Raw genomic sequence first — 19,114 nt, forward strand, 5'->3', positions numbered from 1 at the left:
ATATTGTTTATAAAGAATTACATGAATATATTAAAATATAACTACACCTTTCAGTTCTACTCGCTCCCTCGCTCTCAGCAAATCCCAAAAATGTATCTGAGATCTGCAGAGGAAATTTATTGGCTCAACATCAACTGGCTGACAGACTGACCACAGCAGCACAGCAGAAACAGCGAGCTGTCAGTCTGAGCTAATGAGCAGCTGCCCGCACTGCAAACACAGAGTCCAATAGAGTTTTTAGCCCCCCCCTACAAGTTTCTGTACCCAAGGACCACGGACCTGGTAGGGCCCGAGCCCTATCTACTTTTGAACATCAAACATGTAAAAAAAATCAAATAAATTCTTCGGTAGCCACTTTTTTAATCATACAATCTATGGTAGCCATATATATATCATACTCTGTGACCACAGACTGTGCAAAAGCAATATATTCTGCTGTCTAAAAATATATTGGCTAATTGTGTCATGTGATGTAAACTAAACATTTCCCATTGAAAACTGGTGGCTTGGCGCTGCCCTTCTCCGTGACACTTTGGTGCTGATGCGCCCCACCAATTTGAAATGTGTTCCACAGATCATGGTGGTACGTGTGTTGTTGCTAAGCTAACGGCTATGTTGTAGCAGTTCAGAGAGGCTAAGTCTCCGGTATGTGTGTGTGTTGGGGGGACTGTCAGTGTGTGGGATCAAGGTAAACACTGCAGTCCAGTGGTGTTTCTACAGCTGTCTAAAGCATGAACCACTGAGCCAGAATGGAAAAATACTAAGGTTAGCAACAACTAGCATAAACTCCTGTGAATGATACATCTCAATAAGTATAGCTGCAATTTTACAGACTCCCACTCAAAGCGAAGGCTCGGGGAGGTGGGCTGCCCTCCTCTGATTAGAGGGCGTTAACACTGTTTTTTATATGTTATGACTAAGAGTCGCCCCAGCATTTGTGCAGCATTAGGGCTGATTGAGAGATTGTAACCAACAAAATGCAGATTTTATTAATTTGGTACTAATCTAAAATTCTAACACTTGCAGTGATGTGTTTCATCACAGTATAGTCATATAATTCAGTTTACAGCTCAAAGAACACGTTTTAGGGTGGAGTACTTCTTATGAATAAAAATATACTGACTTTGGATGGCAGTGCAGTCTACTGTTACACCGTGTTCCCTGTCATCACGCAGAGTGCTTCTGGTGCAGAACGGCTGCTGCCAGTCCTGTTTTTCTTGTCTGAGTTTCCCTTTGATAATCACATGATTAATAACAGATTTTTAAAGTAATTTCTTTGCCTTAGGGGCTCTGTAAATTTGTGTTCAGGGTTGGGTTTTATTTGCGTTTCCATCGGCAACTTGATGAAATGTATCAATTCGGCTATTCAGCTATAGTAAAATAATTGTTGCGTGTCAACAAACAACGGCTCTCAAACCTCCACAGATACAGTCGTTACAGTACATCAGGGTCATTGTGCTGTAAAAACAAAACTACAAAATAATATAGCTGTAAAATTAAATTACTCACAGAAACACATAACCTGAATGGTTTTGTTCTTTTTCTTTAGGGTACATTATCTGATCAATACCTTAGATATACCATATATAGACTACTATTACAATAAGAACAAAAAACAAACAAAACAATGTAGTGCCAAGATATACATCTTCAAACTGGCTGGATTAAAGGTCTCTTTTCTGGGCTAAATAGAGCTGAAAGTCTCAGTTGTTCGAGCACAATGACAGTGCTAATAGCAATCATTAAACAGTGCTGGTGCTAATAAAGGCTAAATAAATGCTAGTCATGCCTGAGTCTGACATTACTTAAAGGTCCAGTGTGTAACATTTAGGAGGATCTATTTGGAAAAAAACACTACACTTTGACAGGAAACTAAGATGCTTATAGGTATTCGTCTACAGCTTCGTCGTGCAGATATGATACAAAATGTGATAAAGTGAAGCCAGGAAAGGTTTTCAGATACAGGCAGATAGAGTTCAGAAAAAATAATATGAGGTCAAATTCATTGGGTAAAGGCTGGGACACTACAAAATAATAATTCAACAGAGAGAGTGAGTCTAACATTTAAGGAACTAGAAGTAGTCTGTAGACTACAAAAAACATATTTAGGCATGTAAAATCATTAAATCAAAAGCATGTTATTCTGAAGGCATGTGTTTTTTGGGGTGAAAGGTTCTGAGAAAATGAGCTATGCTTTCAAAAAACAACTGTAAACAACTGAGAAAAACTGTGACACACAGGTATATTTTGTATTGGGGAAGGTCAGAGCTAAATGCAACCCAAAACCTGTGTCAGATGGCTGTTGTTACAATTGAATTAAAAAGTAAAGCACCAAGGTAAGTCAGCTGATTTACAAAAGTTACATTACCCCAACACCCACACTGCCCTACGCTTCAAGAGCACTCCCTGACAAACAGAGGAAGTGACAGCTGTGAGAGTCTTCCAGGATGTCAACAGCTGAGTGGTTTTGGTTGAAAGTCTCTCATGGTGTAGACTGAATGATTGACAGCATATGCACATACACACATCTGCATACACAATCAATAATCCTACCAACGTTGCCAGTTGGAGTCAGTTTGGGTGAGCCTTAACTGATTATAGTTCTGTCTTATAGTTAACAAAACGTTTAATGATATTTTGTGGTTGGGTTAATAGTTCATCAATTTATACATTACAAATAGCCTGTCTAAAATCAAACAGTGCTGGTGTGAATTTACAATGTTTCAAAGATTTGTCAGTTATGATAAAAACAGAGATTCCTCTCCAGTAGTAAAACTGTTATGTAGGTTGACACATATGCCAAACATATACTGTAATATACTAAAGTATTTGCTAATATGAACTTGTAGGTCAATGTGCAACAGAACAAGCTGTCTTTCTGTGAACTGAGGGAACACTAAAAGCTGTGGGGTTTTATTTGGTAGTGAGTGTGTTAGTGCGTCATTCAAAAAGAAAGGAACTTTATCTCCTTGAACATCTACCATCAACTGAAATTAGATACCCTTAAACTGTACTAAACTGTAGTCTGTCATTCGATACCTTCACTGCCCACTTTACAATGCATGAAAACATTTAACACTAAAGTCTACAATGTTTGGATTTTGTAATTACAGAATGAAATGAGTGGCCTCTCTGATTGGTAGAAGCATTTATACAACCTGCTTATGGAGTAACAAGGTCCCTAAAGATCATGATTTGAAAAAAGAATTGATTGTATTTTGTCCCCACATCTATTTTACAGAGGTGGCTTACAGGTAAACATTAAAAGGGAAATAGAAAGAAGCATCATAATGCTGAGCAGTAGTCTTATTTTTAAGGGTCATTTCATACACATTACAAAAGACATCGGCCCTGCTCAGCTCAAATAACTTGCTAATAATAATATAATATAATATTAGAAAAACTCAACAGATAATGAATCCCAACAGTAGTCTGGCAGCGACTCACTTTTTTGTCATTTTATATTTTATTCTTTTGAATGTTAAATCCACTTGTGTAGAATGTGTGGAATATCTCAAAGTCTTCCTACTGCAGTCATTATTATTTGAATGAAAATGACACAGTTCCCCGTCTAAACCTGTGGTGTGTTATTACCCCATGGTGGCGCTAAAGTCGGAAATGTTCAAACTCTTCCCAGTTGAGACAAACCTTTAAATTCAATGGGTTAACTTTTAGACAAAACAAGGCAAAGAGTCTCGAAAGTCAACCCATAATATTTAAAATAACTTTCATAACAAAGCCGAATAAGGTCAAACTACAAGACCAAACACGTGTTAACAGAGGGAATGATGGATGTTGTAAGAGCAGCAAATTGTTGTAGTCATTGATCTGATCTGCTGCAGCAGAGCCTCGGTTTATTACAGTGTTTATACAGCATATATTACATGATATTGTATTGATCGCCATCATCTGTGTCAATTACCAGCAGCTCTCTTTCAAACTGAAGTTTATGACAGTATCAAAGTCCAGTTGGCTCAGAGGATCGGGTATAAGTGGTCTGCGGCGCTCTGTCACTGCAGACAAGGAGCCATTATTATCAGCGTCCACATCACAGAGACACAGGCTGGGACCGTCTCGCTCGTTTGGACCTCATACCCCGCAGAAAAACAGACCCTTTATGCGGTTAAAATGTTCAGGAAATCTCTGCTAAACATCGGACTGCGAGTGAACCGTCCGCAACATGAGGTCCTGCAGAGAGCGACGGTGAATTACGGGGACACGATGCGCCGCCGAGACGCGTCCTCCACCACAGTGATGGGTGACAACGTCAAACTGAAAACTATGGACGATTTAGGCGGGCCAAGTTTTTTGACCACCTTGAACTGGCTCTTTGTGAAGGGCTATTTCCAGACGACGCAACAAATGCAAGTAAGTGGGGATTAGAAGGAGTGCCTCTGGTGTGGACCGGACTGGTACGTGCAGTCAGACTTGTGTTGTTGATCCGGTTGTTTGTGTTTTATCTGACCTATAGTGCACCCGATCACTGTATTGTAAGGTTAATCCAGTTTAATAAGGCTACTGTAGGGTGTATATAGCCTTCAGTAAAGGCTCAGTTCCCCACATTCTATAAAAAAACTTGTGTTAGGCGATCTAACCAGACAGTTTTGGGTTTATGCGCATTATTTTGTTCATCTGAGATGTAGCTTTTTTTTTTTAACCCCAGTATAATGGAGATACCTTACATTTTATTCGCACTGCTGGCGGGCTACATTTTACAAATTCAACTGTTACATCTCTCTCCAGAAAAAGTGCCCCTGTGTTACCCCTGATCATCCACAGAGCTCACTGTGAACAGAATCAGGTTTATTGCCAAGTATGTTTTCACACACCAGGAACTGGCCCTGATATTGGTGCATAACAATAAACATGGTACTGGAAAACATGAAGATGTAAGCAAGTAGGCCTCCTGCAAGTCAAGAAGCATGAATTGAAAAGTAGAATTGACAGTAACTGATGACAATAAATAAAAAGCATACAAATAAGTACTTCAGTAGAAAGTTGAACAGTCATAGAGGTGTAAGTAGACACTGTTTCTAGAAAGAAGTGGTGCTGTTGAATATTTTAAATGCCTCTTTATTCCACCCATTGTTTTGGAGTGGAGGCAGAATTCTCAGAAACGTATGTGTATCTATAGTCTGAGGAAATAAAACTGAAACTGTCTGCGTGGAGAGTATGAAAGCATTTTAGCAGCTGGATTTTCAGTACAGGAGACTTTAAGTCAATTTAATTTTCCTTAAGTTATAAATGATATAAGGTTACTTGACCAGCGGTAATAACTATTTCACAGTGCAGGATGTGCTCATGCAACAGAAACCAGATCCTTTTATATCCTGCTGTTGAAAATAACCTTGACTCTACCACAGTACAGGGGAGTCTGTCCCTTATCTCACCATTAAACTAACACAAAGAACCACTACAACAGCGAAATTACCTCCCCTTACAAAGCTGGAATTGTTGAATTGGCTGACAGGTTCTTTTAGAAATTGTATAGAAAAATAAGAATATAAATTCCTGCTTAAAGTACACATAACACCCCCAACTAGTACACCACTTGGTCCTTCCTGGATTTTTTTTTAACATTGTTCCAGGCAAATAGCCTACTCAAGATTGAAGACAGTTATTAAGAAATGAGCTGGAACTTCAACACATGGGCTTCTGTACGTTCAGTTTATACATTATTATTATAGCCTATCCTCATCTTCACATAAAGCATTAGATGTGGGTACTTTTTTGAGAGAGATGTGACAGATAAATGATTTCAACAAAGACGTTGCACTAACTGCCTTCATTATTGCACAAAGTAGAAACAGTTCTCAGTCAGCTCACTTCCATCATTTTGGCATGTGCTGCCCATAAAAACCCTGTCATAAATACACATAGGCCTACATTACAAAGCAAAATCTAAACTAATTTAATACATTCTACCCCGGCAGTTTTTGCCATTATTTTTTACAATTTAGTAGGAAAAAAAGGTTTTAGTAACAGAGACGTCCTTCGTTGTTATAGAAGGAAGTAACAAATGTTTATTTTTCAACCAACTAACGCTTTATGCTTATAATCATATGTGAATTGATATATTACACACATCACAGCTGAAAGTCTCGACTGTTGATATTTTTATTTATTCCAGTAGGCAACTAAATGTCTCTTTAGTACAATAAATAATTCACTCTGTTTTCTCAAAGATTGAGCACCGTAAGATCTATGGCCCTCTGTGGAAGTCAAAGTACGGCCCTCTGGTTGTGGTGAACGTGGCCAGCGCCGAGCTGATAGAGCAGGTGCTGAGGCAGGAGGGGAGACACCCGGTCCGTACAGAGATGCCCCACTGGAGGAAATACAGAGAGCTCAGGAACCAGGCCCAAGGACCCCTGACAGAGTAAGTAAAAGCCCCCATATATGCTGTAGCTTTAAGTTAAAATAATTAAATAAATAAGTTTGTATGTATGTTGAGTATGTAGTGTGTTCACAGTGTAAAAGTAAACTATACCTCAAACAGTGCCAAATAATGCTTGATTTTTGAGTGTGCTATATAGTTAGTAGTAGTAGCTGGGCCACAGCACACCTCTCAGGCCAGAGGAGGAACCCATAGACAGATGTACACATACAGATTGAGGACAGAGGAAGATGCTTGTTTTGAACTCAGGCTGCTGCATCCTTGAAAAAGCTTTGTAATAAATAATCTGGTTGAAAAAAGGGTTGCTAGAGAGACTACTGCATTACGTTTCTGTGTTCTCTGCACTTGATTTGTACTTGACAGGGTTCATAAACATTGCACAGTGTGGGAGGGACAAGGGATCCGTCTGAGCTTGCAGCTCCTTTTTGCCTTTGACCCCGATGTGAGCGTACTAACATCATCAACAGCTTGATTACAAATCTTAACTCATGCAAAGGGAGCTCCCTCCTCTGCGCCATTCACTCCCATCAGACCTAAAAAGGCACGAGCATTGTAATTTCCTTTGACTGATAAATTACACCATATGCTCGCTGGTATTTCGTTTTTCCTGTCAGACTTGTTGTGGCAGGTCTCGTTATAGGTGGTGAATGCATTGACACCAGAGAGAGGCTGCCAGAGACAGGCCTGCACTCTGACTGTCAAATTATATATATATAAATCAACTTGGAATAATTCAAGTGTTTTTATAATGTTTCGTTTAGTTCATTCCCAAATGAAAGAATGGTTTAGAGTAAAGCGAGAGGAATGTTCTCTTCTCTATTCATTACGACTTTGTATACGTGTCTTTGAATAAGACAATTGGATAGTAAGAATAAGGCTGACGTTATTTTCTATGTTTCTTATTGTGAACAATCTGTGGTACTCCCAACAACTTTTAATGCCTAAAGACTTCAATTTCACAAATCACAAATATATAGTTTTATATAAAAAAAAGATTTCTAAAAGAGCTTGGCCCTGCAGTTTCAAGAGAATGTCACTCAAACAGGAGGGAGTGGGGCATTCAGATTGTGTGAGTGTTTCAGAGAGCAGGATGTTGTAATTGGAATTGAGTCAAAATAAAGAACAGTGTGAGTGTTCATGGTAATGAAGGAACATGTCACCCAGTTTTTAGATATTGGAGCTCTATTGCGCAGAATAATACAATACATCAGGCTTTGAATACACATACAGTACTTGTTATTATAGGATCAATTCATTGATTGTTTTGGTCTTTTTATGGGATTTGCTGATGGAATGGAAAGTATAGGATACCTGCAGCCTCAACATTACAGGAAAAAAGAAAAAAGAGGCACGTAAACAACAAATGCCAAATTAATACATTTCCACTTATAAAATGGAATAATTTCAAGGACTGCATGTTGGTCTAATGCCTTTCACTATTAAACAACTTTTTTTCCCTCTCACTAATCCTCATTTGTAGAATCGGGGCCAAGTGGCAGCGCATCCGCAGCATCCTGAATCCCCGGATGTTGAAGCCCAAACACGTCTCGTCGTACGCTAACACCATCAACGAGGTGGTGACCGACTTCACCGAAAGAGTGGCCTGGCTGAGGGACACCAGCGGCAGGGGAGTTATGGTCAATGACCTGACTGCAGAACTCTACAAATTTGCTTTTGAAGGTCAGCAGAGGACAAACAAATTAAATGTTTGCGTTTAATCTGCGGTGGAAACTCGTCTTTATTTATATATTAGAAAAAATCTTAAATAGTAATATAGAGGTAATTAGTAGTCACTGGTGTAAGAAATCTGTGTCTCTGTTAGTCTTGGCAAAAGAGGTTTGTCTATAATTTCATCAAAAGTCAGTTCCAAAATCGCAGGACATGACAAGAAGAAGACCAGAAGCAAACTATAACACGTGAGGTACAATTTAAGATAATCAATTTAGAATCAGGAACTGCACACCACTATGACTCCGCTGCTGAATTGGCTTTACCTATTTTTCTTTATCATATTACATGTTATCTCTAAAATACAACCATGGTAGCTGATAGAGGGAAATGCTATCAGTGTTGCTGTAAGTGTCCTTGACTCTCACTACTGCAGACCTTAGTAGCTGTCTGCATTACTTCATCTAGCTGCTTCTCTCTGTGCTGAGACATCACTGGAGATCTAAAGGAAGTCTTAGGCAGCTATTAGTAGAGCAACCTGTTGTGCGTGACAGTGTGTGCTCCGGGTGTTGACTTTGACACAGTTGTTGAGTCTTTTGGCCTTGACAGCTGATTAGATACTGTGAGATAGTGCTAGTACCTTATATGATCACAAAGGTAGGTTTAGGCACATTATATGACCTTTAATTGGGGTCCTTTTCAAAGCACATAGTTTTAATATTTCTAAATTCACTTTTAAAGCACCATCCAGATTGAATTCATATTACAGGAGCACACGGATAATAAAATATTTACCCTGCTTCAAAGTAGTTAAAGAAACACACTGGAGATAGATACCACTCCTTTCTGTACACTCTTTTACTGTTCTGAAGCTACAACGAAGCAGCCGGAAAGCCTGGAAACATCTGAAAAATGTTTTCACCGTTAGGAACTGTTAGACATGAAATATGACACATTACACACACCACCTTTGTTTTAATTGAGAAATCCTCACAATTTCAAGCTCAGTCTTGTTTTTGCTGATTCTTCCTTTTATCCTTCCTCTTTCTTCAGTCACGTCTCTCTTCCCCCATTCCAATGCATTTTCTTACCTTCATTGCCATTCTCCTTCCATCCACCAGATGCCGTCAGACTTCATCTGCCCTGCAATAACTCCAATCTGACCCCTACACCCTCCCACTCTGTGACCGTCTCTTTTGGGGGAGGGTATAAATACTTAAATAAGCTTTCTAAATTCTGAAGCACATACACTGTATACACTATAGCCATATGTAATTATTGAACATGTCATTTCAAAACCATGGGTAATAATCTGCTGCTATAACAGCCTCCACTCTTCTGGTTTCAAACTTAACACCAGATGTTGAACAGCATTAATGAGGTCCAACACTGACGTTGGGTGATAAAACCTGGCTCACAGTCAGTGTTCCAGTTCATCCCAAAGGTGTTGGATGAGGTTGAGGTCAGAGCTTTGTGTAGGCCGGTCACACCAAACTCCACACCAAACTGGGCAAACCATTTCTTTATGGAGTTTGCTTTGTGCACGGTGGGCATTGCCTTGTTGAAACAGGAGAGGTGGTTCCAAAAACTCCAAAATCTCACTGTATGCTATAGCTGTCACAATGTCTGCCTCACTCTTCCTCTCTGTCACTCCCTTCAGTCACCTCTCTCTTCCCCCATTCCCCTGCATATTCTTGCCATAATTTCCGTACTCCTTCCATCCACCCTCATTACTTTTCTACTTCCCTTTCTGCAGGGCTGATGAGGGAAGGTGGGTGGGTAGGTTAGGTGACTGTGGGGCCAATACACTGTTATACAATGATTTATTGTTATCAAATGTAAAAAAAATATTGCTGTTTAGAATGCTAATGAATGTTCCTGTTTGCTGGGGTATTTACATCCTCCCTCCTTAAGAGACCGTCACATAGTGGGAGGGTTCCTGTTCCTGGGAAAAGGTAAAGGGGTTATTGCAGAGTGGATGAAGTCTGAGGACATCTGGTGGATGGAAGGATAATAGCAACAATGGTAAGGAAATGCGTGAGAATGGGGCAAGAGAGAGGTGACTGAAGGAAAAGGAAGGATGAGCAAAAACCAGACGGAGGTAGAAATTGTGATGATTTCTCCTTTGAAACTAACTAACTACTAACATTATAGTGTATGTTCTTCAGAATGTAGGAAAATCACAGACCAGTTATGTTATATTCAAATCAACTGCTCTGTCTGGTTACAGAAACCAAGCTGTCTCTGTATAATCATTTTTTCTGCAGGGATCTGTTCAGTGTTGTTTGAGAGGCGTATGGGCTGTCTGAATGAGATGGTGCCCGAGGAAACACAAAAGTTCATCTTCTCCGTTGGGGAAATGTTCAGGCTCTCCCCAATCATCGTCCTCTTCCCCCAGTCCATGTGGCCTTACCTGCCTTTCTGGAAACAGTTTGTGGAAGCCTGGGATTATCTCTTCAAAATCGGTGAGCAACATTGGTTTACACCAGTGAATCAAGATCAGTAAGGGATTGAAATATTATTCCCTTGAACCCTGATTCTTTATATGATCAATCATTTTGAAGAAAGACAAAACTTGCTTGGAACAGCAAGAAAAATACCAGCAAATGTGCTGTGTTGTACCATTTATAAAAACAATAAACTGACATTATATACTACAACTGTCAAATGCACAAATGCAATCACTTCAAGTACTGGTGTCCCCAGTTTAGGAAGTCACACTTCTTGTAAAAGAAGATCAGTAAAAGACACTGATTTATTGAATTGTACAAAAAATAATATGAGAGACTATACACCAGTGACTCCCTACCAGGAGTACTTTGTACCACAAGGGGTACATCTGTAGTTACAAAGGGGTACTTGGAAAGATTCAAGAGAAGCTCAACCAATTGGTATGTGTTTGTATATATAAAGCCATTTACTGAGTCAGCTGTAACACCTGAATGCTACATAACTAGCAAGCAGGCAGAGAATTTTAAAGTAATGGGAAAATTTTAACAGTTAACAGTAAAAAGTAAAAGTAATGTATACATTTTATGGAAAGCTAAAAGTAGTTGCTCCTAGTGGGAGGATTGCAAATGTAAAAACTTGTCCAAACTGACCTAAACATTTAGAGTTCAACTTTAACATCCAGTTTAAAATCCATTCACATGAACATACTTTGAACATGACGGGTGGTGGGGGACTTTAGTTCATCAGACAGGGCTGTGGGGGTAGGCTACATTACAGAAAAGGGTTGGAAACCACTGATATACACATTATATTACTTATATTAAAAAAAAAGGAAATGTCACATGTCACTTTGTGGTGAAAACTTTAATACTTTTTAAAGTATTACATGTTTTTCAATGAACTGAGATATGTTAAACCCTACAGACTCATAAAACCCTTTCAAAAACAGTTTAAATTCCAGGCAAGTCCCAAAAACACATGCTCATTTTAGACCTGGTTTCAGAAGGGCTTTTGTAGGCCTTGAACAGCTGCTCAGTTCACTTAACCTCCAGCTCTGGTAATGGTAGTGGATCCCTCTGCCGCTCCCTATTACCGATTGTTGTCACAAAAGGTTACTAGAGCTCAGGCTTCATGGACATTTTTAGTTTGTATTATCAAATAATCTAACCCTAGACTTTGGTGACTCCCTCAAAGAACAAAGTCCACCTCACAGGTCCTCCTGCCCTTATTCCACATCAGCGACTGAACGAGATCCCTCATGGTGTGTCTCTATCACCATCTAGTGGGCAAAAGTGTCAAGCCTGTCTCCTCTTAGTGTTGGCTCTCACAGCATGAGAAATGAAAACAGATGGATTTTCCTCTTGTGTCTCATAGCTGAAGAGTTGGTGCAGAAAAAGATGGAGGAGATCCAGGAGAAGGTGCACCTGCAGCAGGACGTGGAGGGAGCGTACCTTACACACCTGCTGCTCAGTGAGAAGATGACGGTCACTGAGATCCTGGGCAGCATCACCGAACTCCTGCTGGCAGGGGTCGACACAGTGAGTAGATAAAGTGCGTGTGCACTGTGGAAGGGGGGTTTTACTGTACTGTAGTTGACTTTTAGTGACATTTAGTTGTGTTATTAGCTTAAAGGATTGGGGTTTTTTTGTTTTATGGTTTAAGCTGCTATATTACAACATGTACTTTAGACTGGCTTCTCATTCAAATTATAGCCACTGAAATGTTGAAACAGCCATTTTATGGAACCTAGACATCTACAAAACTTTCACTTTTCAACCCAGACATCTTTCAACCTAAAGATCATCAAGTCAGTGCTCAGGGCACAAAGCTGAAACATTACATCAAAAAACAGACGACAACAGCCTGTATTCCTCTCTGTTGCAGACCTCCAACACTATCTCATGGTCTCTGTATCTCTTGGCGAAGGACCCGGAGATACAAGAACAGTTATACCAGGAAGTGATAAGTGTTTGCCCTGGAGACAAGGTGCCAGCCAGTGATGACATTGCTCGGATGCCATATCTAAAGGCCGTCATCAGAGAGACGCTACGGTCAGAGGGATTCTTTCATTTTTATCAATATGTTATATGAATAGGACACCTGTCTGCAGGAGCTGCAGGTTCTGGCAGTGACCAGTAGTTGGTTTGGTTGTCTAAAGTGTGTTTGCTCTGGCGGAAAGGACATAAAATCACCTGAGTTCAAAAATGTCTCTTTTATTACTACACAAAATAAAATACTGAAATCGATTGACAAGACTTGATATATATAACAGGTATAGATTTAAAGGAATAGTTAAAAAAAATCTGTGGGGAAATTGTTTATTTGCTTTCTTTCTGACATAACAACACTTAGAGTTTATCTCTCTACTCTTTGTGAAGCTGGAGCCAGGAGATGGTTAGCTTAGCTTAGCATAGAGACTTGAAAGAGGGGGAAACAGTTAGCCTGGCTCTTTCTAATGGTAAAAAAAAAAAAAAAGTCAAGTGTGAAAACATAAAATTGCTGGTACAATAGCAATTCTGAGTCCCACACAGAGACTTCTTTTGGTGAAGCGCTTCTTATTATCATATTATAGGGCCAAGAATATATTATGCAGCTTTTTGTAAAACATTAATACGTGTGTGTTGTCAACTAATCTAAAATATAGGTTGTTGTTCAAATTTGAAGAGCGAGCAAACCAGAAGACTGAAAGACATACACCAGTGGTTCGTGATTATAGGTTCTGTGCCATGAAAGTACCAAAATATACGTTATTCTACACAACTGCATGAAAAATGGAAGCGATATAGGTGGGAAAAATAATGATATACAGTAAGAAATGCTGTGTGTGCAAGGGTGTGTGTTGCAATCACCTGTGCACTAAAGATTTCCTTTTAAGGTGCCAACAGATTTTGAGCCCCTAAGAATGTTCCAGAGTTATTATCAATAGTTAATAGTTATAATTAATAAAACAATGATTTCTTTTCACATAATGTTGTATGACTGTATGAGGTATGAAGAGCAACAGTTGCTTTTGCCAAACTGCATTTTTGTTGACTCATCACTGTGCTCTGTGGTCACCAGGCTGTATCCAGTGGTACCAGGAAATGCCCGTCTCACTGTTGAAAATGAGATTGTGGTGGGAGATCATCTCTTCCCCAAAAAGGTGAGACACATGTCAGACACGCCACAGGTCCTATAAAGTTCATTGATTAATGAGAGAATGTGGTGTTCTTGCTGTAGTCAGGTGGGTCTTTTCTGTCATAGTCATGCCCTATGTGGCCATTAACTTTAATTATTACTGAGAATAACTGCAACGTATTTGTCATTCTAGGCTTATGGCAGTTTAAAAAAAACCCATAAAATTGCCAAAATGAGCACATTATTATGAAATAATTTGAACCTCAATAGAATAAAAACTATATTTCTGTCCCATGAAGATAGTCTTTAAGACATGTACTTAAAGACACTTTATTTTAGATTTAAAAACAAAATCATACACAGGTCCAGGAACAATAGTTTGGATAACATTGTGCTCATGGCTAACTGCAAAAACATTCCATATATGTAATATTATATTACATTGTAACAGCAATGTCACCTCTTGCAGACGCTGTTCCACCTGTGCCACTACACTGTGTCCTATGATGAGAATATTTTCCCTGACCCCCACGCCTTCCTGCCACAGCGTTGGCTCCGAGGAACGGAGGAGAAGTCCAAGCACCCATTTGGGTCAGTGCCTTTTGGTTTTGGAATCCGAGCGTGTCTGGGCAGACGGGTGGCAGAGCTGGAGATGTATCTCCTCCTGTCCAGGGTAAGAACATCCTTATTGCTGTTGCTAATGTGACCATAGATCTGCTTTCTATTTCATCATTCATTCATTTTCATTTCTTATGAAACATTACACCCATATGTGAGCGCAGAACATCCATCCATTTTCTGCGCAAGGATTTGAGGCTAGTTTATAAAAAGAATGACGTGCTGATCAGATTTGACCTTTGCAACGTCAGTTTCACTCTTTATGTGAACAACTGTACGACTAGGAATTTAAAAGGGCTAGCAAGAACTGAATGGAATATCATCTGAGTTGATAAAGTTGGCTAAACATTGGAGTAGTAGTAGTTTATACATAAAATAGAAACTGAGTGTAATGCCCCTTTTGGGTCAATAGAGGCATTGTTACTTTAAAGTGGAGCTGCAGTTTTGGGGGGTGGTTTTAAGCAGAAAAATCCAGGCAAGAGATCTCAACTCAAAAGAAGAGGATATGTGGAAAACCACAGTGGCTGATGGCGGTCGGTCAGAGATGCAGAGGGCAAATTTACACACTACAGAATCATACACAGGTATTATTACACACCAGTTAAGCTTCAAAGAATGGGACTTATGGAGTATGATTATTGCTGAAAGTGTCAAAAGAAAGTTGGTACTTTTTTTCGTTTGTTGTGGGAATGTCCATTTCTCCTTTGTTTTAGAATAAAGCATTGCCTGAATCTCCCCAGCGGTGTTTAGTAGGAGACAGGTCTGTCTTCCCACTAGGTATATCCAGACATTTGGCCTGGTACTGGCAGGGTTTGTTGGTGGTTCAAGGACTGTCCTCCCTGACATTGAAATTGAGTCAGACATAATTGTTTATCACAAAGAAAAATAATTACCAAGGAAAGGTTAATGAAGTCTGGTAGAATTGTTTAATGTACATAAAGAAAGAAACATAACAAAATGAAAATATTCATACATACATTTTAAGTGAAGTGTGCCACTTCATTTCTGTTGTACTAACATGGAATTTTAGTTTTTAATTTTATTTACATTTTGTATCCCTTTTTATTTATTTTAGAAGTACAAAGTAAAATAACTTTTCCCAGATGTGCTTTGTTTTGTAGGTTTGCTTGGTCAGTCAATCTACATTGACATACTCTGTGTGTTGTCTTATGTTGCTTTATGCTCTTTATTAAGTAGAAAACTTGAAAACGTGATTTGCTATTGATATAACAATATTAAGCACAGACAGGCGGAGCAAGAGGAAAACAATACCTCTACATGAACAACACAACCAGTTACACTTAAAAGGACAAATCAATTGCACTCTGATCCATGTGAAGGGGTACACTGTGAAGAGTTTGCGCCTGTAAACATTCAGGTTTTGAGATTGGCGATTTTATTTTCTCAGAGTTTTAACATATTTCAGGTTTTAATGTCACTGTTTAAATAGACAGTAGATTAGACTGTGCAGTATGCTCTGCCCAGACACTAAAGATTATTTAATTTTAAAATGAAACGTTATTTTGAACATTTAAAATAATGAAGTTGCCTCCCTGAAATTTTTGTAAAAAGTCATATTTCCTGAGTACTCCTTCAGTGGTCTGATGATTGTAGTATACGTTTGCAGATGATTCTGTTGGTTTAGTCACTTTTGACTCCTGCAGCATCCAAACCAACACGTTACTACTTTATGAATGAGCTAGTCCCCACTGTTTTCACTCCCTGGATAGCTTTTGTAGCTATATTCAAAGAGCAGCGTTGACCTGTAGTAACTGTGCAACCAGAGCCCAGAGGCCTGGCTGTTCTTCTTTTGTAAAACTCGACAGTGGGATGGTCTGACTTTGGACTGAGTCCCCTCAGCCAAAAACCACAGTTATAAGTTAGTCAGCTGGTGAATAATTGGTAATCATTAACTGGAATGTGGACTGTCTGCACTCTTGTGCCCCACATAAATATGTACCCTGCCAAAATTATGATTTCATGTATTTCTACTTTGAGCAAATTGTTCTCTTTTCTATTTTTAAAGTTGATAAAACACTACGAGGTAAGGCCGGATCCTGCTGGAACCACAGTCAAGCCGATCACCAGAACCCTGCTTTGCCCTGCTAAGCCAATCAACCTGCAGTTTCTGGACAGAAGAGTCCAGCAAGACGAGCAGAGAGCAACGGCAGGAGTTTCTCTGTGAGCTGTTTTAGTATTCACGTTGTGTTGTCTGCCTGTCACCAAGCACTTGTTTATAGGCCTGGCTGGAATGCACCTAAACTGTGGCATAAAATACAAGCTGATTGTAGATGTGGAAGGTTGTACGGTGAAGAGTACAATGCTGTACGTAATGTGAATTATTTAGTTTCAGTTCCACAAATGCCATGTGTTTTTTCAATTGTCAGGCCACAGAGCTGAAAGTATCCTGGGTCCAAACCTGATTACAGTAGGGCTGACTGGAGTGTGTACTACTCACACCAAACTCCTGCAGGGCATATCTTGAGTTATTCTCTTTTCTTACAACAAATTCTATTAAAAGACCAAAACTAACAATGTGTTAGTCTTTCTCTCAATACTTTCAGATTCCTTTGCTGTGGTCCCAAGCCCACCGGTTCCTACTGAAAAAATACATCTTTTAAAATGGGTCACAAAAATATAGTTTTATTTTCTTTAAAGGCTCAGTAATTTCCTCAAATAGGAAGATGAAAAAGTGCATTTATAAGGGACTAATTTCAGCTGCATATTACACTTGATGTACGTTTGTGATTATTTCCAGCAACAGGACAGTGTTGGTGGGATTTGAGTCAAAATAAACTACAACATGCGTGTTCATGGTAATGAAAGAACATGTCAGCCGGTGCACCGGTGTGGCTCAGTGACGTGTTTTTAATTGTTTTTATGGCGCTCTATGGCACAGAGGAGTAAGATATATCAGGCTTTGTTTACACAAATAACACTTATTAGTAGGATCAATCCATTGTTGGTGATGTTGATGGGATATGTTTAATATAAGAAAATGATTGAATATAGAAGCACTGACCTGAGAGCTGTTGTTGGTGCATTAGCACTGGTCCTAAAAGCTTCTAAGATGGTTTAAGTAATTTTAAAACTCCTATCTATATATAGTAATTATTTTTTGTACATAAAGAAATGTATTTTTATGTTTTAACAGTGGCCAGTGTTTCATGTAATATGTCAGTGGGTTGAAAATACCCATAACATCAAGTTTTGAAACCAGTACACAGTCTGTAGAGAGGTTTAAGTCTCTTTCCAACAGTGCGATTATCATTCTGAGTTTGAATCCTTACCACAGCATTCTCCTCTGTCTTCTGATGTTGTCCAATAAAATTGTTGCAGAAATGCCACAGATGTGTATTCTAAGCGTTACTTGTTTATTTACATCGTGTGAGACTGAAGCTGTGTCCCAGTTCCATCCAAAGGACTAAATCTAAGCAGGTTTTAACTAAATAGTGTATTCACACAGAGAATGACAAAGTACAATAAACTCAAAAACATTAGTATGCAGAATAAGAAACGCCTATGTTTGGAGTGTGCTGTGGATTGACTCTACTGTCCCATAATGCAATGCACAAGGGGAATAAAGGGGCTTCTCACAGCTGCAAAAACATTGAAATGACTGATGGTGGTGAGACAGATGTAGAGAGATTTTGGAAACAAAAAAGCTCTAAATATTTGGCAGGCATTATAGGGTTTTATTAACACCTGCATACATATTGTATTGTTTCCTGTTGGTGAAGTGTATGTCATGTAGGTATTTTTCTTCTTCTTCAAATTCAAAAACATCACAAATTCATTGACACATATAAGAAAAGACAGCTGACAAACAAAGACGCTGTTGAATGACAATCTGCTTATTTGCCTTGACATAACAAGAAACTGTTCTTTGTCTCCATCTGGTGGTTAAAATATTTTACTATTGCAGCTTTTATTTTGAAAGTAGAAGGTCTACAGGTAACAGGATGACCCTTCATTTCCAGGTTTGCGCTCAGGGGGATTCAACGTATCAAAAGTATTAACTATTTTACCTTTACCTTTTGTGTTTATTTATTCAGCTGTGTTGTCATTGTTCTTAATAAAGCTGATCTGATATCTTATAGCAAGAATATTTTTTTTAAATAAACAAAATAATGTGGTTTCTTATTGGCTAATACAATACAACAATAACATATGTCCTACCATGAAAAATATCTTGTTATAACCTGAAAAGGACTTGTAGAAATGGAAGTAAACAACTGTTTTTCATCACGGTGGTGGCAATGCGCCGCCATGTAATTGCTGAAAATACAGTGCTCACTGTTGGTGGCTGGAGCAAAAGAGGTCAGCAGTGAAGTTGACAGTGTGGCAGGGAATAAACGCTGCAACTCCCTTAAGACAAGAAGTTCCTGTCTTGCTTCACAACTGCTGGGTAAAGTGAGGAGAGTGAGCCCATTCCATTGGCTACTTTTAAGCACCATCATAGAAATGGTTGGGTCCCTGCCAAGGTCCAGTCAACTTCAACCCAGAGAGCTTTTCCACTGTACTCTTTTATAGATATAGTGTTATACAGTAGTAGTATTAATAGTTGTGTAACAACATAATTCAATCCAACCTTACATTGTAAACAAAGGACTTGCTACAGCTACTAATAAAATCTGGCATAAAAAGGCTCCCTGTCCAAAAAGAAATCAGAGATTATATAAGTCTCCTCATATCCTTACATTTGCCTAAGTGATATGCACATATTTCAATGTTTCCAATGCTGTGTTGCTATTGTCATGCTGCTCTCTTGTGGACTGTTATGGCACTAGATGATTTTCCAGTTCTTTTCCAGTGCTGTTTTTATTAGCCAAGTAACAATGAAGATGATGAGGAATCTGAGTCAAG

At 39.0% G+C, this 19,114-nt stretch overlaps 1 protein-coding gene across 1 annotated transcript; it reads left to right on the top strand.

Annotated features, from left to right (window-relative positions):
- Positions 1-3,820: 3,820 nt before the first annotated feature.
- Positions 3,821-17,611, top strand: LOC127365817 (sterol 26-hydroxylase, mitochondrial). Its single transcript, XM_051404316.1, has 9 exons — positions 3,821-4,368; positions 6,186-6,376; positions 7,875-8,074; positions 10,330-10,527; positions 11,888-12,051; positions 12,398-12,564; positions 13,574-13,655; positions 14,100-14,303; positions 16,275-17,611. The coding sequence occupies exons 1-9, from the start codon at positions 4,129-4,131 to the stop codon at positions 16,431-16,433; spliced, it is 1,605 nt and encodes a 534-aa protein (XP_051260276.1). The 5' UTR covers positions 3,821-4,128; the 3' UTR covers positions 16,434-17,611.
- Positions 17,612-19,114: the final 1,503 nt, after the last annotated feature.

Source organism: Dicentrarchus labrax, unplaced genomic scaffold (assembly GCF_905237075.1).
Source record: "Dicentrarchus labrax unplaced genomic scaffold, dlabrax2021, whole genome shotgun sequence".
NCBI lineage: Eukaryota > Metazoa > Chordata > Actinopteri > Moronidae > Dicentrarchus > Dicentrarchus labrax.